General features: G+C 56.1%; 1 protein-coding gene across 1 annotated transcript; it reads right to left on the reverse strand.

Annotated features, from left to right (window-relative positions):
• Positions 1–8,472: 8,472 nt before the first annotated feature.
• On the reverse strand, positions 8,473–19,883 carry PSMA1 (proteasome 20S subunit alpha 1). The gene is made up of 10 exons (XM_075325530.1): positions 19,787–19,883; positions 14,933–14,977; positions 14,607–14,708; positions 13,597–13,700; positions 13,308–13,396; positions 10,987–11,057; positions 9,494–9,623; positions 9,262–9,341; positions 8,729–8,833; positions 8,473–8,644 (listed from the first exon to the last, which is right to left on the reverse strand). The coding sequence occupies exons 1-10, from the start codon at positions 19,787–19,789 to the stop codon at positions 8,588–8,590; spliced, it is 786 nt and encodes a 261-aa protein (XP_075181645.1). The 5' UTR covers positions 19,790–19,883; the 3' UTR covers positions 8,473–8,587.
• Between the last annotated feature and the right edge of the window lie 6,167 nt (positions 19,884–26,050).

Consider the following 26,050-nt stretch of genomic DNA (forward strand, 5'->3'; position numbering starts at 1 on the left):
GCAGCTCTGGCTAATTGCAACCTTGTTAATTCGGTCATATATTCAAACAACCGCCCATAAATCAGCGCAGTCCCCTCCTCGTTATGGGGGGAGCAGTGGCTGCAGACCCCGCGTGCTGCCTGACCGAACCCCATAACTGCACATGGGGGTCTGGCTGCTGCAAGACGATAGAGCGGAGGAAACTTCCCTTCTTCGTACATTGCAGCACAATGGCGGCCAGTGACACCCCCCCCCCCATCCTGAGCTGCAGAGCCCCCTCTCCTGGCAGGAGCAGCGCCAAGGTTAAAGGACAGCTATCCCTAAACTAACCCCCACAGCACGAGAGAGCAGCGAGCCGCAGACACGACAGCATCCAACCCTAAACTAACCCCCGCAGCACGAGAGGGGAGCGAGCCGCAGACACGACAGCATCCAACCCTAAACTAACAGCCGCAGCACGAGAGGGGAGCGAGCCGCAGACACGACAGCATCCAACCCTAAACTAACAGCCGCAGCACGAGAGGGGAGCGAGCCGCAGACACGACAGCATCCAACCCTAAACTAACAGCCAAAGCACGAGAGGGGAGCGAGCCGCAGACACGACAGCATCCAACCCTAAACTAACAGCCGCAGCACGAGAGGGGAGCGAGCCGCAGACACGACAGCATCCAACCCTAAACTAACAGCCAAAGCACGAGAAGGGAGCGAGCCGCAGACACGACAGCATCCAACCCTAAACTAACAGCCGCAGCACGAGAGGGGAGCGAGCCGCAGACACGACAGCATCCAACCCTAAACTAACAGCCAAAGCACGAGAGGGGAGCGAGCCGCAGACACGACAGCATCCAACCCTAAACTAACAGCCGCAGCACGAGAGGGGAGCGAGCCGCAGACACGACAGCATCCAACCCTAAACTAACAGCCAAAGCACGAGAGGGGAGCGAGCCGCAGACACGACAGCATCCAACCCTAAACTAACAGCCGCAGCACGAGAGGGGAGCGAGCCGCAGACACGACAGCATCCAACCCTAAACTAACCCCCGCAGCACGAGAGGGGAGCGAGCCGCAGACACGACAGCATCCAACCCTAAACTAACAGCCGCAGCACGAGAGGGGAGCGAGCCTCGGACACGACAGCATCCAACCCTAAACTAACCCCCGCAGCACGAGAGGGGAGCGAGCCTCAGACACGACAGCATCCAACCCTAAACTAACAGCCGCAGCACGAGAGGGGAGCGAGCCGCAGACACAACAGCATCCAACCCTAAACTAACCCCCGTGTTACGGGGGGCTGTCTGATAACCTAAAGGAGTATCAGACAGTCAGGGTCCACCGTGCAAAGACTTTGCTGCAGACTATGGCAGAGTGCAATACCTCTGTTAACTCACAGAAGGATATAATAAGTAAGTAAAGCAATTCCTCCCTTACTTGGAGGGTGTGTGGAATGATCTCTGTTAATAATCACAGAGACAAAGGCAGTGAGTGTGAAATGGCACCTACCTAGGTCCGCTCTTCTAGTGGTGCAAAAGAGACGGACAGCAGCGTAAGCCGCACAAAGCTCCTACCTATGTTCGCTCCCCTAGTGTGCGAGGATACGAACAACTGCCAGACGCAGCATAAGGAACGTTACCCTAGCGGCAACGTCCACCTACGAGTCGAACCACAAGGCCCAGCCAGACCATGTGCCTCAGGCACCTGCCTATGTCCGCTCCCCTAAGAGGTAAGGATACGGACAGCAGCCGAAGCTGTAAGGTATAAGAACGCTACCCTGCCGGTAGCGCTCACCTAGCATAGACAGAGGAATGCCTAGAGGAACGTGCACAGAGCGTCTACTCTTATGCATGAACCAAGAGGACTGAGCGCCATGCGGCGTGTGTCAGGGTCTTATATAGACTCTGTGCCTCATCCAAGATGGAGGACACCAGAGCCAATCCGCTGCCAGAACGACAGGAGTGACGTCATGCTGGCCTATCACCGAGCAAGGCTTCACAAGCACATGACCAGCGACCAATCGGCATAGAAGGTGTCAGAGACATGTGAACTCGTGTCAGCGATGATGTCACCCGCACATGTGCAATGGCTCCAAGATAGGACTTAGTCTCCAGCGCTCGCACATGTGCAGTAGCAAGAAATCTGGACATAGACTCCAGCGCTCGCACATGTGCAGTAGCAAGAAATCTGGACATAGACTCCAGTGCCACAGCAACCGTAACAGTACCTCCCCCTCAAGGGCCCCCCTCCCGGCGATGCAGGTAATCGGCAACTAAGTCGGGAGCATGGACAGCCTCCTCAGGCTCCCAAGAGCGATGTTCCGGGCCATAGCCCTCCCAATCTATCAAGAAGAACCTGCGCCCTCTAACCATCTTAGAACCAACTATGGCTCGTACCTCATAGCTAGAGCGAGAGGAATCAGAGGCAGGAGAGTGCACTTCACGAGTGTGAGGTAAAATAGCCGGCTTTAGCAGTGAAACATGGAATTTGTCATGGATCCTAAGATGGACGGGTAACTTCAATTGGTAGACTACAGGATTTACCTGTGGAAGAACCTCATAAGGACCCAGGAAGCGAGGAGCAAATTTGACAGAGCTCACTCTAAGTCTCACGTGTTTTGCAGAGAGCCACACAAAGTCCCCCGGAGAAAAGACAGGAGCCGGGCGACGAAACCGATCGGACACCGTCTTCATACGGTCCTTAGCTGTTTGGATCGACTCTTGAGTCCGATCCCAAACCTCTCTGGCATTAGTTGCCCAGTCGGCCACAAGAGGAGGAGGTGCAGCAGCGGGAAACGGTACCGGTACCCTGAGGTGTTGCCCATTATTGAGTACGAACGGTGTCTGCCCAGTGGCCTCAGCCAGCGAATTGTTAAGGGCAAATTCTGCCCAGGGTAGGAGGGAGGACCAGTTATCGTGGTTCTCAGCAACAAAGTGTCGAAGGTATATAATCATAGATTGATTGGTACGCTCAACCAAACCATTGGTCTCCGGATGGTATGCCGAAGAGAGATTCAACTCAATTTGCAGAAGGCTACAAAGATCTCGCCAGAAACGGGAAGCAAATTGCGGGCCTCTATCACAAATGATACGATCTGGCATCCCGTGAAGCCTAAAGACATGCTTGAGGAATAGTTTGGCTAGTACCCTGGAAGATGGGATTCTCGATAACGGTACGAGATGAACCATCCGGGAGAAATGGTCCGTAATGACCCACACAAATCTATGTCCCTGTGAACATGGAATATCACCCACAAAGTCCATGCCTACCACCTCCCATGGTCTATCTGGCACTGGTAAAGGATGCAAGAGCCCAGCCGGTCTCTGCCGTAATGGACGGTTGCGAGCACACGAGTAGCAGGAACCGACATATCTCTTGACGTGGCTGGCTAAGTGTGGCCAACAATACCACCTCTCCAGTAACTCTCGTGTCTGCCTAATACCAAAATGCCCACCCACCTTTGAGGTGTGGGCCCATGACAGTATATCATTCTGTCGATCAGGCGGAACAAAGGTCTTGCCCGGTGGGATTTGGTCTAACGTCACAGGGGAGAGAGTATGAAAAACCCTGGAGGGAAGGATAAGACGAGGTTCGTCAATCTCTTCCTGGGTAGAAAGCATAGAGCGAGACATGGCGTCTGCCTTGTTATTCTTACTCCCAGACAGATAGTTGATGGAGAAGTGAAAGCGGGAGAAAAACAAGGACCAGCGGGCTTGGCGAGGATTCAGACGCTGAGCGGTTTGTAAGTACGTCAGATTCTTATGGTCTGTATAGACCTGGAAAGGATGTTTCGCTCCTTCCAGCAAGTGACGCCACTCCTCCAAGGCTAATCTCAAGGCGAGCAGTTCCCTATCCCCAATGGTATAGTTTCTCTCTGCCGGTGAAAAGGTTTTAGCAAAGAAGAAACACGGCCTTTTTCTACCTGCACCGTTCTTTTGATACAAGACCGCACCAGCACCCACTGAAGAGGCATCAACCTCTAAGAGGAAGGGCTTACTCTCATCGGGTCTTTGAAGAACGGGAGCAGTTGAAAAGTGTCTTTTTACTGCCTCAAAAGCCTGAGATGTCTCAGTAGACCAGGCTTTGGGATTAGCACCTTTCTTAGTCAAGGCCACCAAAGGGGCCACCAAAGTGGAGAAATGGGGTATGAACTGCCGGTAATAATTTATGAATCCTAAGAAGCGTTGCACCGCCTTCAAGGAATGAGGTTCGGACCATTCCAGGACAGCAGAGAGCTTCGCAGGATCCATAGCCAGGCCCTCTTGTGAGATAATGTAACCCAAAAAAGGCAATGAGGACTGCTCGAATACACATTTCTCGAGTTTAGCAAACAATGAGTGCTCCCTTAAACGGGAAAGGACACGAACGACATCCTGACGATGAGTCTCCAGATCAGGAGAGAAAATCAGGATGTCGTCCAGATACACCACTACTGAGGATAACAGTAAATCCCTGAACACATCGTTTACGAAGTCCTGAAATACTGCGGGTGCATTACATAACCCAAAAGGCATGACGAGGTATTCATAGTGACCGTCTCGGGTGTTAAAAGCGGTCTTCCATTCGTCACCCTCTCGAATTCGTACCAAGTTATACGCACCCCGCAGATCCAACTTCGTAAAAACTTGAGCTCCCCTCAGTCTGTCAAAGAGCTCCGAAATTAAAGGTAATGGGTATTTGTTCTTTATTGTGATTGCGTTGAGACCCCTGTAATCTATGCAGGGACGCAAATCACCCTCTTTCTTCCGAACAAAGAAAAACCCAGCTCCCGCGGGAGAGACAGACTTACGAATGAACCCCTTCTCTAAACTCTCTCTTATATAGGTCGACATGGCCTCCGACTAAGCTATCGACAAGGGGTAAACCCTGCCCTTAGGTGGAACCGAACCTGGGATAAGGTCTATAGCACAGTCATAAGGCCTATGAGGTGAAAGAGTCTCAGCACCCTGTTTGGAGAACACGTCAGCGAAATCCAAATAGGGTGTAGGTATGGGAGAGAGATCAGTTGATGCAACCGCAACGACCTTAGGTGGTAAGGGAAGACATCGGGACTGACATTTCGAACCCCAACTAATAATGCTGTCAGACTCCCAGTCAATGTGAGGAGCATGAGTCCGAAGCCATGGAAGACCCAGAAGGACGTCGTCTATACCCTCAGGCAAAACAAGAAAAGAAATCTCCTCTATGTGACCCTGAGACAGGGAAAGGCGCAAGGGAACTGTCCTCAATGTAATGGAGTCAGACAACATAGTTCCATTAACAACACGGACAGGAATAGGCGCCTCTAACATGATAGAGGGAATATTGTGTCCCTTTACAAATCCTGAGGACACAAAAGTCCCGTCAGCTCCGGAATCCACAAAAGCCATAATAGGCCATGTATTCTCAGAGAATGAGAGCTGACCTGGGATGCTACACTTAGAGGGTGCAGAAGATGTCTCTAGTAACCCCCCTCTAATGGTTACTAGGCCAGGGAGTTTCCCTGACGACTAGGACACTTGTTGGCATAGTGCCCAGCCTGACGACATACGTAACATATAGGAGGACCAGACTTGCATAGTCTGGAGGACGTATGACCTAACTCCATAGGAGTGGGAGATGTTTCAGATGCTGAGGAAGATGGTAGTGGACCCTCAACAACTGGAATAGCCCGATGCTTAGGGCGTGAGGAAGAGACCTCGAGTCTACGTTCCTTATGGCGTACATCGATCCTCGTTGCTACAGTGATCAAGTCCTCCAGAGAAGCAGGGACCTCACGAGTAGCAAGGACATCCTTGACATAGCCTGCCAACCCTCTCCAGAAGATAGGAATCAACACCTTCTCTGGCCAATCTAGTTCTGCCACCAGAGTTCTAAAAGCAATGGCATAAGAACTAGTGGATAACGAACCCTGAGATAGGTCTAACAGTCTCAGGGACGCATCATGGGTAACCTGCGGACCCATGAATGCCGCCTTAAGAGCATCAAGAAAGTCTTGATGTCTCAGAGTAACCACATCAGAGCGCTCCCATAGGGGAGTCGCCCATTCTAAGGCTTTGTCCTGAAGTAAGGAGATGATAAAGCCTACTCTGGACCTCTCCGTAGAGAAGCGAGAAGAGTTGACCTCTAGGTGTATCTGACACTGACTAATGAAACCACGACATGATCTGGCATCGCCAGAATATCCGTTTGGCAGAGCAAATCGAGGATCATGTGCAGATGTCACCATGGTCTGAGGTTTATCCTCTATACTCTTGAGCCGTGACTCAAGTACTTGTATGTAACGGTGTAACTGCTGATATTCTGCCATAACTGCCAGACCCTTGGCTCAGTCCTAATGTTACAGGGGGCTGTCTGATAATAAAACCTAAAAGGAGTATCAGACAGTCAGGGTCCACCGTGCAAAGACTCTGCTGCAGACTATGGCAGAGTGCAATACCTCTGTTAAACTCACAGAGGAATATAATTAGTAAATAAGGCAATTCCTCCCTTACTTGGAGGGTGTGTGGAATGATCTCTGTTAATAATCACAGAGACAAAAGCAGTGAGTGTGAAATGGCACCTACCTAGGTCCGTTCCTCTAATGGTGCCAGGAGACGGGACAGCAGCGTAAGCCGCACAAAGCTCCTACCTGCGTTCGCTCCACTAGTGTGCGAGGACACGAACCACTAGATATGGCACCTGCCTAGGTCCGCTCTTCTAGTGGTGCAAAAGAGACAGACAGCAGCATAAGCCACACAAAGCTCCTACCTCTGTTCGCTCCCCTAGTGTGCGAGGATACGAACAACTGCCAGACGCAGCATAAGGAACGTTACCCTAGCGGCAACGTCCACCTACGAGTAGAATCACAAGGCCCAGCCAGACCATGTGCCTCAGGCACCTGCCTATGTCCGCTCCCCTAAGAGGTAAGGATACGGACAGCAGCCGAAGCTGTAAGGTATAAGAACGCTACCCTGCCGGTAGCGCTCACCTAGCATAGACAGAGGAATGCCTAGAGGAACGCGCACAGAGCGTCTACTCATATGCATGAACCAAGAGGACTGAGCACCGTGCGGCGTGCGTCAGGGTCTTATATAGACTCTGTGCCTCATCCAAGATGGAGGACACCAGAGCCAATCCGCTGCCAGAACGACAGGAGTGACGTCACGCTGGCCTATCACCGAGCAAAGCGTCACAAGCACATGACCAGCGACCAATCGGCATAGAAGGTGTCAGAGACATGTGACCTCGTGTCAGCGATGATGTCACCCGCACATGTGCAATGGATCCAAGATAGGACTTAGTCTCCGGCGCTCGCACATGTGCAGTAGCCAGAAATCTGGACAGTCTCCAGTGCTCGCAGCAACCGTAACACCCCGCAGCACGAGAGGGGAGCGAGACGCAGACACGACAGCATCCAACCCTAAACTAACCCCCGCAGCACGAGAGGGGAGCGAGCCGCAGACACGACAGCATCCAACCCTAAACTAACCCCCACAGCACGAGAGAGCAGCGAGCCGCAGACACGACAGCATCCAACCCTAAACTAACCCCCGCAGCACGAGAGGGGAGCGAGCCGCAGACACGACAGCATCCAACCCTAAACTAAACCCTGCAGCACGAGAGGGGAGCGAGCCGCAGACACGACAGCATCCAACCCTAAACTAAGCCCCGCAGCACGAGAGGGGAGCGAGCCGCAGACACGACAGCATCCAACCCTAAACTAACACCCGCAGCACGAGAGGGCAGCGAGCCGCAGACACGACAGCATCCAACCCTAAACTAACCCCCGCAGCACGAGAGGGGAGCGAGCCGCAGACACGACAGCATCCAACCCTAAACTAAGCCCCGCAGCACGAGAGGGGAGCGAGCCGCAGACACGACAGCATCCAACCCTAAACTAACCCCCGCAGCACGAGAGGGGAGCGAGCCGCAGACACGACAGCATCCAACCCTAAACTAACCCCCGCAGCACGAGAGGGGAGCGAGCCGCAGACACGACAGCATCCAACCCTAAACTAACACCCGCAGCACGAGAGGGGAGCGAGCCGCAGACACGACAGCATCCAACCCTAAACTAACCCCCGCAGCACGAGAGGGGAGCGAGCCGTAGACACGACAGCATCCAACCCTAAACTAACACCAGCAGCACGAGAGGGGAGCGAGACGCAGACACGACAGCATCCAACCCTAAACTAAACCCTGCAGCACGAGAGGGGAGCGAGCTGCAGACACGACAGCATCCAACCCTAAACTAACACCCGTAGCACGAGAGGGGAGCGAGCCGCAGACACGACAGCATCCAACCCTAATGCAGCGCTAATGACACAATGTAACAAACGACCAGCGCAGTGAGGGCGGCCTACACCCGCGAGCCCGGCACTGAGGGGGTTACACGTAACACGGGCCCCGCAGAACACCCTCCATATCCTCCACAAGGCACAGCGATCATTCCTGACACCATGAAGAGACGTGCGTGTCTGGGGTGTCAGGGGGCGGGGCTTCGTCCGGACCCCTCACTGAGCAGAAGAATTGTCCCCAAGGTCAAGAAAAAAACATTTTATTGGTTTTTCATCAAGGACAATGTGGAATTACAGAGATGCGGCTCCCCCCGGACCGCCGAGGAGGGGGGCTACAGACGCCGTAGAAAATCCAAAATCTAGTGCTCCATGGGCTCATCAGGCTTCTCCACCGGATCCTCTGCGGGGGCCGCCACCTGGGGGGAATCAGCCGAGATCAGAGACCACCAGAGACGGCGTACAGCAGGAGATACAGCGTATACTGTGCTGCGGTCACTCACCTTCCTCTGCGGACGCTCCTCCAATCCCTCCAGGAACGGCGACACCTCGTCATCGTCATAGATCGTGAACTCCAACTCTTTACCCACAATGCCGATGGAAACATTCTGCAAACCCGAGCAGAGGACTCGTCACCGCGCGTCGGCACAGGACGGGGGTGGGATCATCACCGCGCGTCGGCACAGGACGGGGGTGGGATCATCACCGCGCGTCGGCACAGGACGGGGGTGGGATCATCACCGCGCGTCGGCACAGGACGGGGGTGGGATCATCACCGCGCGTCGGCACAGGACGGGGGTGGGATCATCACCGCGCGTCGGCACAGGACGGGGGTGGGATCATCACCGCGCGTCGGCACAGGACGGGGGTGGGATCATCACCGCGCGTCGGCACAGGATGGGAGGGGGGCGGGTGTTTGGGGGGATCGTCACAGGACGGGGGTCTTGTCACCAGAGGACCGGGAAGGGGTCTCATTACTATGTGTCAGCGCAGGACAGTGGCGGTCTCGCTGAGCGCTCCCCCGTCAGCTCGTTACCTTCGTTGTCAGGTCCTGTTCTGCAGGGAGGGTCTCTCTCAGGGCCCGGAGCCCATGTTTCACTAGCTCATTCAGATTACCTGAGGACAAGCACCCACAGTCAGAAGACCCCCGACGGCCCGTCATCCCCTCCCCAAGCCGAATATTACCGCACTGATCACACAGTATCCAATACAACCCCCCGCAGTACTACAACTCCCAGCATGCAGTAATCTCTGCCAAGACGACTCACATTCACTGAACTCGGACATGTGCCTCTCCAGATACGTGCGAGCCGACTGCGACCGCGCCCCGATGGACATCGCTTTACAGTCAAAGTAGTTTGCAGAGGGGCAGGTCTGGAATATGTGCGGCCCCATGTCCTGAGGAAGCGGGAAGGAGAATTACACCAAGCCATGCCCCAGCGCCACTCTCCTCCTCCTCCCACCTACCCAGCCGTGCCCCAGCACCACCCTCCTCCTCCCACCTACCCCAGCGCCACCCTCCTCCTCCCACCTACCCAGCGCCACCCTCCTCCTCCTCCCACCTACCCAGCCGTGCCCCAGCGCCACCCTCCTCCTCCCACCTACCCAGCGCCACCCTCCTCCTCCCACCTACCCCAGCGCCACCCTCCTCCTCCTACCTACCCAGCCGTGCCCCAGCGCCACCCTCCTCCTCCTCCCACCTACCCAGCCGTGCCCCAGCGCCACCCTCCTCCTCCCACCTACCCCAGCGCCACCCTCCTCCTCCCACCTACCCCAGCGCCACCCTCCGTCTCCTACCTACCCAGCCGTGCCCCAGTGCCACCCTCCTCCTCCTACCTACCCAGCCGTGCCCCAGCACCACCCTCCTCCTCCTCCCACCTACCAAGCCGTGCCCCAGCGCCACCCTCCTCCTCTTCCTCCCACGTACCCCAGCACCGCCACCCTCCTTCTCCCACGTACCCACAGCGTCCTCTTCTGAACCCGGCCGAACCCTGGCATTGCCCTTCTCTCCTGCACCTGGCCATACCCCGGCATTGCCTTCTCCTCTCCTGTACCCTGGCATTGCCCTTCTCCTCTCCTGCGCCGGGCCGTTCCCCGGCGTTGCCCTTCTCCTCTCCTGCGCCGGGCCGTTCCCCGGCGTTGCCCTTCTCCTCTCCTGCGCCGGGCCGTTCCCCGGCGTTGCCCTTCTCCTCTCCTGCGCCGGGCCGTTCCCCGGCGTTGCCCTTCTCCTCTCCTGCGCCGGGCCGTTCCCCGGCGTTGCCCTTCTCCTCTCCTGCGCCGGGCCGTTCCCCGGCGTTGCCCTTCTCCTCTCCTGCGCCGGGCCGTTCCCCGGCGTTGCCCTTCTCCTCTCCTGCGCCGGGCCGTTCCCCGGCGTTGCCCTTCTCCTCTCCTGCGCCGGGCCGTTCCCCGGCGTTGCCCTTCTCCTCTCCTGCGCCAGGCCGTTCCCCGGCGTTGCCCTTCTCCTCTCCTGCGCCGGGCCGTTCCCCGGCGTTGCCCTTCTCCTCTCCTGCGCCGGGCCGTTCCCCGGCGTTGCCCTTCTCCTCTCCTGCGCCGGGCTGTTCCCCGGCGTTGCCCTTCTCCTCTCCTGCAGCGGGCCGTTCCCCGGTGTTGCCCTTCTCCTCTCCTGCACCGGGCCGTTCCCCGGTGTTGCCCTTCTCCTCTCCTGCACCCGGCCACACCTCTGCCCGGGCCGGAGGTCACTGGACTCACCACTAAGGCGCTTCCTACGAGGAGGCCTCCAGCCCTACTTGTTAATACTTACGTCGTATCCTGCGATGAGAAGTCCCACGCCGTACGGTCTCCGGCCATAGCGCTGGGTGGGAATCTGGGTTTCTAGGGACTGTCAAGGAATATACCCAGGAACATGCAAATACATGGAGCACAGATACAGCGAGGACAGCGGCAGCTAAAAGGGACATTCCCATCTCATTAACTTATATCACTAAGGTACGCGCCACTTAAAGGGGTTGTCCAGATTCAAAAGAAAGCACAAATGATATCTAATCAGATCAGACAGTGTCAATAATATCTACAGGCCTCACTACTGCCGTCTTCTAGTCTTTGCTCGCTTCTGTCTTCTGGCCTCACTACTGCCGTCTTCTAGTCTTTGCTCGCTTCGGTCTTCTGGCCTCACTACTGCCGTCTTCTAGTCTTTGCTCGCTTCTGTCTTCTGGCCTCACTACTGCCGTCTTCTAGTCTTTGCTCGCTTCGGTCTTCTGGCCTCACTACTGCCGTCTTCTAGTCTTTGCTCGCTTCTGTCTTCTCGCCTCACTACTGCCGTCTTCTAGTCTTTGCTCGCTTCTGTCTTCTGGCCTCACTACTGCCATCTACTAGTCTTTGCTCGTTTCTGTCTTCTCGCCTCACTACTGCCGTCTTCTAGTCTTTGCTCGCTTCTGTCCTCTCAGCCCACTACTGCCGTCTTCTATTCTTTGCTCGCTTCTGTCTTCTCAGCCCACTACTGCCGTCTTGTAGTCTTTGCTCGCTCCTGTCTTCTGGCCTCACTACTGCCGTCTTCTAGTCTTTGCTCGCTTCTGTCTTCTCGCCTCACTACTGCCGTCTTCTAGTCTTTGCTCGCTTCTGTCTTCTGGCCTCACTACTGCCGTCTTCTAGTCTTTGCTCGCTTCTGTCTTCTCACCTCACTACTGCCGTCTACTAGTCTTTGCTCGCTTCTGTCTTCTGGCCTCACTACTGTCTTCTAGTCTTTGCTCGCTTCTGTCTTCTGGCCTCACTACTGTCTTCTAGTCTTTGCTCGCTTCTGTCTTCTGGCCTCACTACTGTCTTCTAGTCTCTGCTCGCTTCTGTCTTCTGGCCTCACTACTGTCTTCTAGTCTTTGCTCGCTTCTGTCTTCTGGCCTCACTACTGTCTTCTAGTCTTTGCTCGCTTCTGTCTTCTGGCCTCACTACTGTCTTCTAGTCTCTGCTCGCTTCTGTCTTCTGGCCTCACTACTGTCTTCTAGTCTTTGCTCGCTTCTGTCTTCTGGCCTCACTACTGTCTTCTAGTCTTTGCTCGCTTCTGTCTTCTGGCCTCACTACTGTCTTCTAGTCTTTGCTCGCTTCTGTCTTCTGGCCTCACTACTGCCGTCTTCTAGTCTTTGCTCGCTTCCGTCTTCTGGCCTCACTACTGCCGTCTTCTAGTCTTTGCTCGCTTCTGTCTTCTGGCCTCACTACTGTCTTCTAGTCTTTGCTCGCTTCTGTCTTCTGTCCTCACTACTGTCTTCTAGTCTTTGCTCGCTTCTGTCTTCTGGCCTCACTACTGTCTTCTAGTCTTTGCTCGCTTCTGTCTTCTGGCCTCACTACTGTCTTCTAGTCTTTGCTCGCTTTGGCGCACACTTTTTAGATTCTTGGCTTCTTTTATTAGTTGAATTATAATCACGTTCTCAATATTCGGGCTCGTTCACACAATGACCAGCCTCGTCTTCCACTCCCCCCTATAAGTAACATGAGGCGACATCGCTGGCCACATTTACCAGTCTGATGCCCCTGCAGCCGGTCACTGCGCAGCTTCTTTTATTAAACTGCTCTGGGAACAGGAGCCGCGTGGTGATTGGTTGCTTTGAACACAGACAAGTGCGCCACCTACCTGCCGATCCACCACCGCGCCAGAGACGCCTCACAGCCGGTCATTCTTTACAGGGCAGCAGTGATATCCTGCCTACAAGTGACCACTGCAGACAATCACTGGGCTCAGCACCACCAAGCCTAGTGATTGTCTGCAGCGGTCATGTTCTTGTAGACAGGAAGTCACTGCTGCACTGTAACAAAAAATCTCCAGTGACGAGCGAAAGGGCAACAATGGAGCAGCAGTGGCTTCAACAAATATTTTTGATACCAGACACTCCCTGTTTTGCAGGCAGCACAGAAGCCCCTTCATGCACGGGATGGGTGAGACCCCCGCCATCATTAAGTGATGGTTTATTCCAGCACACCGCTCACAGCTGGTCTCACAACATTAGACCCTCTCTGAACGGCAGTGGTCCAGGCCACGGACCACCTCTGGTCGGACCCCCGGCAGCCACAGTCCTCCCGGTCCACCCGTACAGTCCTATCTAGCACCACAGCAGCGAGTACAGGATGTAAGGATACTGCTCCCGATCAGGGAGACGAGGCGCGACACCGGGAGAGGACGGTCAAACACGAACCGCGAATCCAGACACTCCTGACGCATGAAGTTACTGCAAAGAAACGGAAATTACCAGAACCTCGGAGCAAGAAGCTGCACAAGACGGAAAATACTGACGTCCTCTAATCTGGCATCCGATATTCCGGAGCGGGGAGAAGACTTCACCGCAAATGTGTACCCCCCGGAATATCGGCTAATGCTGAAGGTGCACGAGGGGGGAGGACGGAGCGATATAATGGGGGGTGGGCTCACCACAGCAGCCGGGCGTCCGCCGTCAGCCCAGCGATGGAGATGCCAACGTGACTGTCCACATTCAGGATCTTCTTCTGGTGTGCGGCCAGTTCAGACTGAGCTCTCTGCGCAACGGAGAAAAAACAGGACAGTCATCACCCGACGACCCAGGCACAGCCGCCCCGCCGCACCCAGGCACAGCCGCCCCGCCGCACCCAGGCACAGCCGCCCCCCCCCCCCCCGCACCCAGGCACAGCCGCCCCGCCGCACCCAGGCACAGCCGCCCCCCCCGCACCCAGGCACAGCCGCCCCCCCCCCGCACCCAGGCACAGCCGCCCCCCCCCCCCGTACCCAGGCACAGCCGCCCCCCCCCCGCACCCAGGCACAGCCGCCCCCCCCCGTACCCAGGCACAGCCGCCCCCCCCGCACCCAGGCACAGCCGCCCCCCCCCCGTACCCAGGCACAGCCGCCCCCCCCCCCGCACCCAGGCACAGCCGCCCCCCCCCCGCACCCAGGCACGGCCGCCCCCCCCGCACCCAGGCACGGCCGCCCCCCCCCCCCGCACCCAGGCACAGCCGCCCCCCCCCCGCACCCAGGCACAGCCGCCCCCCCCCGCACCCAGGCACAGCCGCCCCCCCCCCCCGCACCCAGGCACAGCCGCCCCCCCCCCCGCACCCAGGCACAGCCGCCCCCCCCCCCGCACCCAGGCGCCGCCGCCCCGCCGCACCCAGGCACAGCCGCCGCCCCGCCGCACCCAGGCACAGCCGCCGCCCCGCCGCACCCAGGCACAGCCGCCCCCCCACACCCAGGCACAGCCGCCCCCCCACACCCAGGCACAGCCGCCCCCCCACACCCAGGCACAGCCGCCCCCCCAGCACCCAGGCACAGCCGCCCCCCCAGCACCCAGGCACAGCCGCCCCCCCCCCCGCACCCAGGCACAGCCGCCCCCCCCCGCACCCAGGCACAGCCGCCCCCCCCGCACCCAGGCACAGCCGCCCCACCCGCACAGCCGCCCCCTCACTCACACCCACCTTTAAGGCCACGAGGACAGCATGTGTCTTAGACTTCAGGCCCACCGTGGCCGAGCCCTGCTTCACCGCCTCCATCGCGTACTCGATCTGATGGATCCGGCCCTAGAGGACGAGCAGACAATGCAAAAAAAGAGAAACGCGTCAGCACAGGACGCAAGGAATAACCCGACTCCCACAAGGGAACTCCTAAACAAGCGGGAGCGGCCCCATCCCAGGTCTGTGCACATAGCGCCCCCCAGTGTATGGATCACGCCTTGTACAATGTCCACAGCACACTATGGCGGATATAAGGGCGAACAACAGAACATGGCGGCGGCGGCACCTACCTGGGGGCTCCACACCGTCACATCGTTGTCATACTGGTTACGAAACTGCGGAAATAAAAAGACGGCGATCCATAACCAAACCGAAAATGGAGAGAGCATCAAGGAAGAGACGGGAGGGGGAAGAAGCGAGGGGGGGGGGTGCGCGGGGGGGGGGGAGGGGGGGAGGGAAGCACGTGCCTGCGGGGGGAAGGGAAGGGGCGTGCACCTGTAAGGTGGGGGGAGGGGGCCCGCTCTGTACGTGGCATTATTGAAGGGGAGGGGGGGGGCTTTACTCTGTACCGTACCTGGCATTATTGGGGGGGGGCACTATGTACACGGCATTATTGGGGGGGGGGCTCTGTATATTGGGGGGGCTCTGTTCACGGCATTATTGGGGGGGGGCTCTGTACGCGGCATTATTGGGGGGGGCTCTGTACGCGGCATTATTCGGGGGGGCTCGGTACACGGCATTATTCGGGGGGCTCGGTACACGGCATTATTCGGGGGGGGCTCTGTACACGGCATTATTGGGGGGGACTCTGTACACGGCATTATTGGGGGGGACTCTGTACACGGCATTATTGGGGGGGACTCTGTACACGGCATTATTGGGGGGACTCTGTACACGGCATTATTGGGGGGGACTCTGTACACGGCATTATTGGGGGGGACTCTGTACACGGCATTATTGGGGGGGGACTCTGTACACGGCATTATTGGGGGGGGACTCTGTACACGGCATTATTGGGGGGGGACTCTGTACACGGCATTATTGGGGGGGGACTCTGTACACGGCATTATTGGGGGGGGACTCTGTACACGGCATTATTGGGGGGGACTCTGTACACGGCATTATTGGGGGGGGACTCTGTACACGGCATTATTGGGGGGGGGCTCTGTACACGGCATTATTGGGGGGGGCTCTGTACACGGCATTATTGGGGGGGGCTCTGTACACGGCATTATTGGGGGGGGCTCTGTACACGGCATTATTGGGGGGGGGCTCTGTACACGGTATTATTGGGGGGGGGCTCTGTACACGGCATTATTGGGGGGGGCTCTGTACACGGCATTATTGGGGGGGGCTCTGTACACGGCATTATTGGGGGGGGGCTCTGTACACGGCATTATTGGGGGGGGGGGCTCTGTACACGGCATTATTGGGGGGGGGCTCTGTACACGGCATTATTGGGGGGGGCTCTGTACACGGCATTATTGGGGGGGGCTCTGTACACGGCATTATTGGGGGGGGCTCTGTACACGGCATTATTGGGGGGGGGGGCTCTGTACACGGTATTATTGGGGGGGGGGCTCTGTACACGGCATTATTGGGGGGGGGCTCGGTACACTGCATTATTGGGGGGGGGGGGCGGGTTATGTATTTCATAGCAGAAACCCAAAACTTCCCAGCGTTTCCTTTAGTAGAATCACACGTCACAAAGTGAAAGTGAAAGTGACTGGGTGGCGGCGGCTGCCCCCTGCGCAGCTTCTCCTGCAGCACCAGCCAGGTTCTCTTTCATTCTCCATCATTTCCAGGAGCTCTGCTTGCAAACAGTGAACGATAACTCATTTCCATTAGCAGAAAGTACACTTTAACCTAATGCTCCTCACAGCTGAGGGTCCGTTGCAATGTATAAGAGCTTGATGTTCAGGGCAGAAGAATATCTGCTGCCAATGAGAAAGTAATAATAATCTTTATTTCTATAGCGCCGTCATATGCTGCAGCAGTGTACACAGAGGGGTATGTACACAGGGTATTACAGGTCACCGAGGAGCGCGGCTGCTCACAAGCTACAATCAGGAAATCCACCCTGAATGCGGCCGCCGAGGTGGAATTTCTGTCCAGCAGCTTCACTAATGCCTCCACCTTGTGCCAGCCACTGCACTGGTTACCCATCCACTACAGAACAGCAACAACATCCCCCAAAATCCAGCACCACCCGGGAGAGGACGCCCCTCACATTACTCCTGGGAGTCCTAGAAGGAGCATCTGTCTTTTCCCCATCAGCGCAGCGCTACTGTCCTCTGCTCTCATCCTCCACAGTGTCTGGCTCTGCGCTTTCACGGGCTACCACCTGGGCTCTCGAGCTCACAGCCGCACCCCCTACAGCCGCGCTCTCCCCCGGGGTTCCCCCGCTCTCCAGCTCCGCGCTCTCCCCCGGGGTTCCCCCGCTCTCCAGCTCCGCGCTCTCCCCCGGGGTTCCCCCGCTCTCCAGCTCCGCGCTCTCCCCCGGGGTTCCCCCAGTCTCTGGTTCTGCGCTCTCCCCCGGGTTCCCCGCTCTCTAGCTCCGCGCTCTCCCCCGGGGTTCCCCCGCTCTCCAGCTCCGCGCTCTCCCCCGCTCTCCAGCTTCGCGCTCTCCCCCGGGGTTCCCCAGTCTCTGGTTCTGCGCTCTCCCCCGGGTTCCACGCTCTCCCCCGGGTTCCCCAGTCTCTGGTTCCGCGCTCTCCCCCGGGTTCCCCAGTCTCTGGTTCCGCGCTCTCCCCCGGGGTTCCCCCGCTCTCTAGCTCCGCACTCTCCCCCGGGGTTCCCCAGTCTCTGGTTCCACGCTCTCCCCCGGGTTCCCCAGTCTCTGGTTCCGCGCTCTCCCCCTGGTTCCCCAGTCTCTGGTTCCGCGCTCTCCCCTGGTTCCCCAGTCTCTGGTTCCGCGCTCTCCCCTGGTTCCCCAGTCTCTGGTTCCGCGCTCTCCCCTGGTTCCCCAGTCTCTGGTTCCGCGCTCTCCCTGGGCTCCCCGCTCTCTAGCTCCGCGCTCTCCCCCGGGGTTCCCAGCTCTCTAGCTCCGCGCTCTCCCCCGGGCTCCCCGCTCTCTAGCTCCGCGCTCTCCCCCGGGGTTCCCCGCTCTCTGGTTCCGCGCTCTCCCCCGGGGTTACCCAGTCTCTGGTTCCACGCTCTCCCCCGGGGTTCCCCAGTCTCTGGTTCCGCGCTCTCCCCCGGGGTTCCCCGCTCTCTAGCTCCGCGCTCTCCCCCGGGGTTCCTCGCTCTCTAGCTCCGCGCTCTCCCCCGGGTTCCCTAGTCTCTAGCTCCGCGCTCTCCCCCGGGGTTCCCCGCTCTCTAGCTCCGCGCTCTCCCCCGGGGTTCCCCGCTCTCTAGCTCCGCGCTCTCCCCCGGGGTTCCCCGCTCTCTAGCTCCGCGCTCTCCCCCGGGGTTCCCCGCTCTCTAGCTCCGCGCTCTCCCCCGGGGTTCCCCGCTCTCTAGCTCCGCGCTCTCCCCCGGGGTTCCCCGCTCTCTAGCTCCGCGCTCTCCCCCGGGGTTCCCCGCTCTCTAGCTCCGCGCTCTCCCCCCGGGGTTCCCGCTCTCTAGCTCCGCGCTCTCCCCCGGGGTTCCCCGCTCTCTAGCTCCGCGCTCTCCCCGGGGTTCCCCGCTCTCTAGCTCCGCGCTCTCCCCCGGGGTTCCCCGCTCTCTAGCTCCGCGCTCTCCCCCGGGGTTCCCCGCTCTCTAGCTCCGCGCTCTCCCCCGGGGTTCCCCGCTCTCTAGCTCCGCGCTCTCCCCCGGGTTCCCCAGTCACTGGTTCCGCGCTCTCCCCCGGGGTTCCCCGCTCTCTAGCTCCGCGCTCTCCCCCGGGGTTCCCCGCTCTCTAGCTCCGCGCTCTCCCCGGGGTTCCCCGCTCTCTAGCTCCGCGCTCTCCCCCGGGGTTCCCCGCTCTCTAGCTCCGCGCTCTCCCCCGGGGTTCCCCGCTCTCTAGCTCCGCGCTCTCCCCCGGGGTTCCCCGCTCTCTAGCTCCGCGCTCTCCCCCGGGGTTCCCCGCTCTCTAGCTCCGCGCTCTCCCCCGGGGTTCCCCGCTCTCTAGCTCCGCGCTCTCCCCCGGGGTTCCCCGCTCTCTAGCTCCGCGCTCTCCCCCGGGGTTCCCCGCTCTCTAGCTCCGCGCTCTCCCCCGGGGTTCCCCGCTCTCTAGCTCCGCGCTCTCCCCCGGGGTTCCCCGCTCTCTAGCTCCGCGCTCTCCCCCGGGTTCCCCAGTCACTGGTTCCGCGCTCTCCCCCGGGGTTCCCCGCTCTCCCTCGTGTTCCACGCTCTCCCCCGGGGTTCCCCGCTCTCTAGCTCCGCGCTCTCCCTCGTGTTCCGCGCTCTCCCCCGGGGTTCCCCGCTCTCTAGCTCCGCGCTCTCCCCCGGGTTCCCCGCTCTCTAGCTCCGCGCTCTCCCTCGTGTTCCGCGTTCTCCCCCGTGTTCCGCGCTCTCCCCCGGGGTCCCCGCTCTCTAGCTCCGCGCTCTCCCCCGGGTTCCGCGCTCTCCCCCGGGGTCCCCGCTCTCTAGCTCCGCGCTCTCCCCCGGGTTCCGCGCTCTCCCCCGTGTTACGCGCTATCCCCCGGGCTCCGCAGTCTCGGGTCCGCAGTCTCGGGTCCGCAGTCTCCCTCGTGTTCCGCGCTCTCCCCCAGGTTCCGCAGTCTCGGGTCCGCGCTCTCCCACGGGTTCCGCGCTCTCCCTCGGGTCCGCGCTCTCCCTCGTGTTCCGCGCTCTCCCCCGGGTTCCGCGCTCTCCCCCGGGTTCCGCAGTCTCGGGTTCCGCGCTCTCCCCCCGGTTTCCGCGCTCTCCCCCGGGTTCCGCAGTCTCGGGTCCGCAGTCTCGGGTCCGCAGTCTCGGGTCCGCAGTCTCGGGTCCGCAGTCTCCCTCGTGTTCCGCGCTCTCCCCCAGGTTCCGCAGTCTCGGGTCCGCGCTTTCCCCCGGGTTCCGCGCTCTACCCCGGGTTCCGCGCTCTCCCTCGTGTTCCGCGCTCTCCCCCGGGTTCCGCGCTCTCCCCCGGTTTCCGCGCTCTCCCCCGGTTTCCGCGCTCTCCCCCGGGTTCCGCGCTCTCCCCCGTGTTCCGCAGTCTCGGGTTCCGCGCTCTCCCCCGGTTTCCGCGCTCTCCCTCGGGTCCGCAGTCTCGAGCTGCCGCCCGCACTCACCATGGCACCGGCTTCTCCTATCTGCTGAATAATGCTGGGCTCTGCGCTCCGCTACTCGTGTCTAGGCTGAAGAAACCCCGCCCCCTGCCCAGACACAAGCAATGCACCTCGGATCTAATAATGCAACGAACTTTATTAGCAATTCACAGAACAGTGAGCGATTATAACGTTATTATGTGCTGGGGGCGGAGCTGCCTCATAATTCATCGTTATTACACGCGCCAGCCGTGAAATGCATCTGACCCATCCCGGTAACGGCCCCCCCGCCACTCCCGGCCCCGCGGCCTCTAATCATTCACTTTCTTATGGAAGCTAAAAACCCCGTGATGCTTTATGGAGGCGACAACACACCGAATATACAGCCGGAGACACCGAATATACAGCCGGAGACACCGAATACACAGCCCGAGACACCGAATACACAGCCGGAGACACCGAATACACAGCCCGAGACACCGAATACACAGCCGGAGACACCGAATACACAGCCCGACACACCGAATACACAGCCCGACACACCGAATACACAGCCCGAGACACCGAATACACAGCCCGACACACCGAATACACAGCCCGAGACACCGAATACACAGCCCGACACACCGAATACACAGCCCGACACACCGAATACACAGCCCGAGACACCGAATACACAGCCCGACACACCGAATACACAGCCCGAGACACCGAATACACAGCCCGAGACACCGAATACACAGCCCGAGACACCGAATACACAGCCGGAGACACCGAATACACAGCCCGACACACCGAATACACAGCCCGACACACCGAATACACAGCCGGAGACACCGAATACACAGCCGGAGACACCGAATACACAGCCCGAGACACCGAATACACAGCCGGACACACCGAATACACAGCCGGAGACACCGAATACACAGCCCGACACACCGAATACACAGCCCGACACACCGAATACACAGCCCGAGACACCGAATACACAGCCCGAGACACCGAATACACAGCCCGAGACACCGAATACACAGCCCGACACACCGAATACACAGCCCGACACACCGAATACACAGCCGGAGACACCGAATACACAGCCCGACACACCGAATACACAGCCGGACACACCGAATACACAGCCCGAGACACCGAATACACAGCCCGACACACCGAATACACAGCCCGAGACACCGAATACACAGCCCGACACACCGAATACACAGCCCGACACACCGAATACACAGCCCGAGACACCGAATACACAGCCCGACACACCGAATACACAGCCCGACACACCGAATACACAGCCGGAGACACCGAATACACAGCCCGACACACCGAATACACAGCCCGACACACCGAATACACAGCCGGACACACCGAATACACAGCCCGAGACACCGAATACACAGCCCGAGACACCGAATACACAGCCCGAGACACCGAATACACAGCCCGACACACCGAATACACAGCCGGAGACACCGAATACACAGCCGGAGACACCGAATACACAGCCCGACACACCGAATACACAGCCCGACACACCGAATACACAGCCCGAGACACCGAATACACAGCCCGAGACACCGAATACACAGCCCGACACACCGAATACACAGCCCGACACACCGAATACACAGCCCGACACACCGAATACACAGCCGGAGACACCGAATACACAGCCCGACACACCGAATACACAGCCCGAGACACCGAATACACAGCCCGAGACACCGAATACACAGCCCGAGACACCGAATACACAGCCCGACACACCGAATACACAGCCCAACACACCGAATACACAGCCCGACACACCGAATACACAGCCGGAGACACCGAATACACAGCCAGAGACACCGAATACACAGCCCGACACACCGAATACACAGCCCGAGACACCGAATACACAGCCCGACACACCGAATACACAGCCGGACACACCGAATACACAGCCCGAGACACCGAATACACAGCCCGACACACCAGAGACACGGAGACACCGGATACACAGCCCGACACACCGAATACACAGCCCGAGACACCGAATACACAGCCGGAGACACCGAATACACAGCCGGAGACACCGAATACACAGCCAGAGACACCGAATACACAGCCCGACACACCGAATACACAGCCCGACACACCGAATACACAGCCCGACACACCGAATACACAGCCCGAGACACCGAATACACAGCCGGAGACACCGAATACACAGCCCGACACACCGAATACACAGCCCGACACACCGAATACACAGCCCGACACACCGAATACACAGCCTGACACACCAGAGACACGGAGACACCGAATACACAGCCCGACACACCGAATACACAGCCCGAGACACCGAATACACAGCCGGAGACACCGAATACACAGCCCGACACACCGAATACACAGCCAGAGACACCGAATACACAGCCCGACACACCGAATACACAGCCCGACACACCGAATACACAGCCCGACACACCGAATACACAGCCGGAGACACCGAATACACAGCCGGAGACACCGAATACACAGCCCGACACACCGAATACACAGCCCGAGACACCGGATACACAGCCCGACACACCGAATACACAGCCGGAGACACCGAATACACAGCCGGAGACACCGAATACACAGCCCGAGACACCGAATACACAGCCCGACACACCGAATACACAGCCCGACACACCGAATACACAGCCCGACACACCGAATACACAGCCCGACACACCGAATACACAGCCCGAGACACCGAATACACAGCCCGAGACACCGGATACACAGCCCGACACACCGAATACACAGCCCGACACACCGAATACACAGCCCGACACACCGAATACACAGCCGGAGACACCGGATACACAGCCCGAGACACCGAATACACAGCCCGACACACCGAATACACAGGCGGAGACACCGAATACACAGCCCGACACACCGAATACACAGCCCGACACACCGAATACACAGCCCGACACACCGAATACACAGCCCGACACACCGAATACACAGCCGGACACACCAGAGACACGGAGACACCGGATACACAGCCCGACACACCGAATACACAGCCCGACACACCGAATACACAGCCCGACACACCAGAGACACGGAGACACCGGATACACAGCCCGACACACCGAATACACAGCCCGACACACCGAATACACAGGCCGAGACACCGGATACACAGCCCGACACACCGAATACACAGCCCGAGACACCGAATACACAGCCCGACACACCGAATACACAGCCCGAGACTCCGAATACACAGCCCGACACACCGGATACACAGCCCGACACACCGAATACACAGCCCGACACACCGAATACACAGCCCGACACACCAGAGACACGGAGACATTTCCCCCCTTAATACACAATCTGGACCCCGGTGCTAGAAGGATCTGAACTAGCAACTGGTCCATTCACTGTACATAGATTACTGACCCTGTATTGTACTCCAGAGCTGCACTCACTATTCTGCTGGTGCAGTCACTGTGTACATTACATTACTGATCCTGAGTTACCTCCTGTATTATACTCCAGAGCTGCACTCACTATTCTGCTGGTGCAGTCACTGTGTACATACATTACTGATCCTGAGCTACCTCCTGTATTATACTCCAGAGCTGCACTCACTATTCTGCTGGTGCAGTCACTGTGTACATACATTACATTACTGATCCTGAGTTACCTCCTGTATTATACTCCAGAGCTGCACTCACTATTCTGCTGGTGCAGTCACTGTGTACATACATTACATTACTGATCCTGAGTTACCTCCTGTATTATACTCCAGAGCTGCACTCACTATTCTGCTGGTGCAGTCACTGTGTACATACATTATATTACTGATCCTGAGTTACCTCCTGTATTATACTCCAGAGCTTCACTCACTATTCTGCAGTCACTGTGCACATTCACACGTCACTATGCTTCCAGCTCTTGATCTTCTATGGTTTCCTGTGTCGCTGATTCCTTTGTTTTTCCTCTTCTGCTTCTTGGAGATCAATAATGTAAAGTAAACATTTTATTCTTAATAAGGAGAGAAACTCGGAGTCAGCGCAAGTCACAATAACACGGAGCGCTGTAATAACAAACCGCAGACCCCACTGCATGAGACCGCCAGAGAAAAACTACTGCTACACTGTGCAAGGAAGGGACAACGGACGCTACTGCACGGGGAGCAGTTACAGGAGTTATATTCCTGTACATAGGGGCAGTATTATAGTAGTTATATTCTTGTACATAGGGGCAGTATTATAGTAGTTATATTCTTGTACATAGGGGCAGTATTATAGTAGTTATATTCTTGTACATAGGGGGCAGTATTATAGTAGTTATATTCTTGTATATAGGGGGCAGTATTATAGTAGTTATATTCTTGTACATAGGGGCAGTATTATAGTAGTTATATTCTTGTACATAGGGGCAGTATTATAGTAGTTATATTCTTGTACATAGGGGCAGTATTATAGTAGTTATATTCTTGTACATAGGGGCAGTATTATAGTAGTTATATTCTTGTACATAGGAGCAGTATTATAGTAGTTATATTCTTGTACATAGGGGCAGTATTATAGTAGTTATATTCTTGTATATAGGGGCAGTATTATAGTAGTTATATTCCTGTACATAGGGGCAGTATTATAGTAGTTATATTCTTGTACATAGGGGGCAGTATTATAGTAGTTATATTCTTGTATATAGGGGCAGTATTATAGTAGTTATATTCTTGTATATAGAGGCAGTATTATAGTAGTTATATTCTTGTATATAGGGGTAGTATTATAGTAGTTATATTCTTGTATATAGGGGGCAGTATTATAGTTGTTATATTCTTGTATATAGCGGGCAGTATTATAGTAGTTATATTCTTGTACATAGGGGCAGTATTATAGTAGTTATATTCTTGTACATAGGGGGGCAGTATTATAGTAGTTATATTCTTGTATATAGGGGCAGTATTATAGTAGTTATATTCTTGTATATAGGGGCAGTATTATAGTAGTTATATTCTTGTATATAGGGGCAGTATTATAGTAGTTATATTCTTGTATATAGGAGCAGTATTATAGTAGTTATATTCTTGTACATAGGGGCAGTATTATAGTAGTTATATTCTTGTATATACAGAGCAGTATTATAGTAGTTATATTCTTGTATATAGGAGCAGTATTATAGTAGTTATATTCTTGTATATAGGAGCAGTATTATAGTAGTTATATTCTTGTACATAGGGGCAGTATTATAGTAGTTATATTCTTGTATATACAGAGCAGTATTATAGTAGTTATATTCTTGTATATAGGAGCAGTATTATAGTAGTTATATTCTTGTACATAGGGGGCAGTATTATAGTAGTTATATTCTTGTATATAGGAGCAGTATTATAGTAGTTATATTGTTGTAAATAGGGGCAGTATTATAGTAGTTATATTCTTGTACATAGGGGGCAGTATTATAGTAGTTATATTCTTGTAAATAGGGGCAGTATTATAGTAGTTATATTCTTGTACATAGGGGCAGTATTATAGTAGTTATATTCTTGTACATAGGGGCAGTATTATAGTAGTTATATTCTTGTACATAGGGGCAGTATTATAGTAGTTATATTCTTGTACATAGGGGCAGTATTATAGTAGTTATATTCTTGTACATAGGGGCAGTATTATAGTAGTTATATTCTTGTACATAGGGGCAGTATTATAGTAGTTATATTCTTGTGTATACGGGCAGTATTATAGTAGTTATATTCTTGTGTATAGGGGCAGTATTATAGTAGTTATATTCTTGTAAATAGGGGCAGTATTATAGTAGTTATATTCTTGTGTATAGGGGGCAGTATTATAGTAGTTATATTCTTGTATATAGGGGCAGTATTATAGTAGTTATATTCTTGTGTATAGGGGCAGTATTATAGTAGTTATATTCGTGTGTATAGGGGCAGTATTATAGTAGTTATATTCTTGTAAATAGCGGCAGTATTATAGTAGTTATATTCTTGTGTATAGGGGGCAGTATTATAGTAGTTATATTCTTGTACATAGGGGCAGTATTATAGTAGTTATATTCTTGTATATAGGGGCAGTATTATAGTAGTTATATTCTTGTATATAGGGGCAGTATTATAGTAGTTATATTCTTGTATATAGGAGCAGTATTATAGTAGTTATATTCTTGTACATAGGGGCAGTATTATAGTAGTTATATTCTTGTATATACAGAGCAGTATTATAGTAGTTATATTCTTGTATATAGGAGCAGTAT

This window comes from Anomaloglossus baeobatrachus, chromosome 10 (assembly GCF_048569485.1).
Source record: "Anomaloglossus baeobatrachus isolate aAnoBae1 chromosome 10, aAnoBae1.hap1, whole genome shotgun sequence".
NCBI lineage: Eukaryota > Metazoa > Chordata > Amphibia > Anura > Aromobatidae > Anomaloglossus > Anomaloglossus baeobatrachus.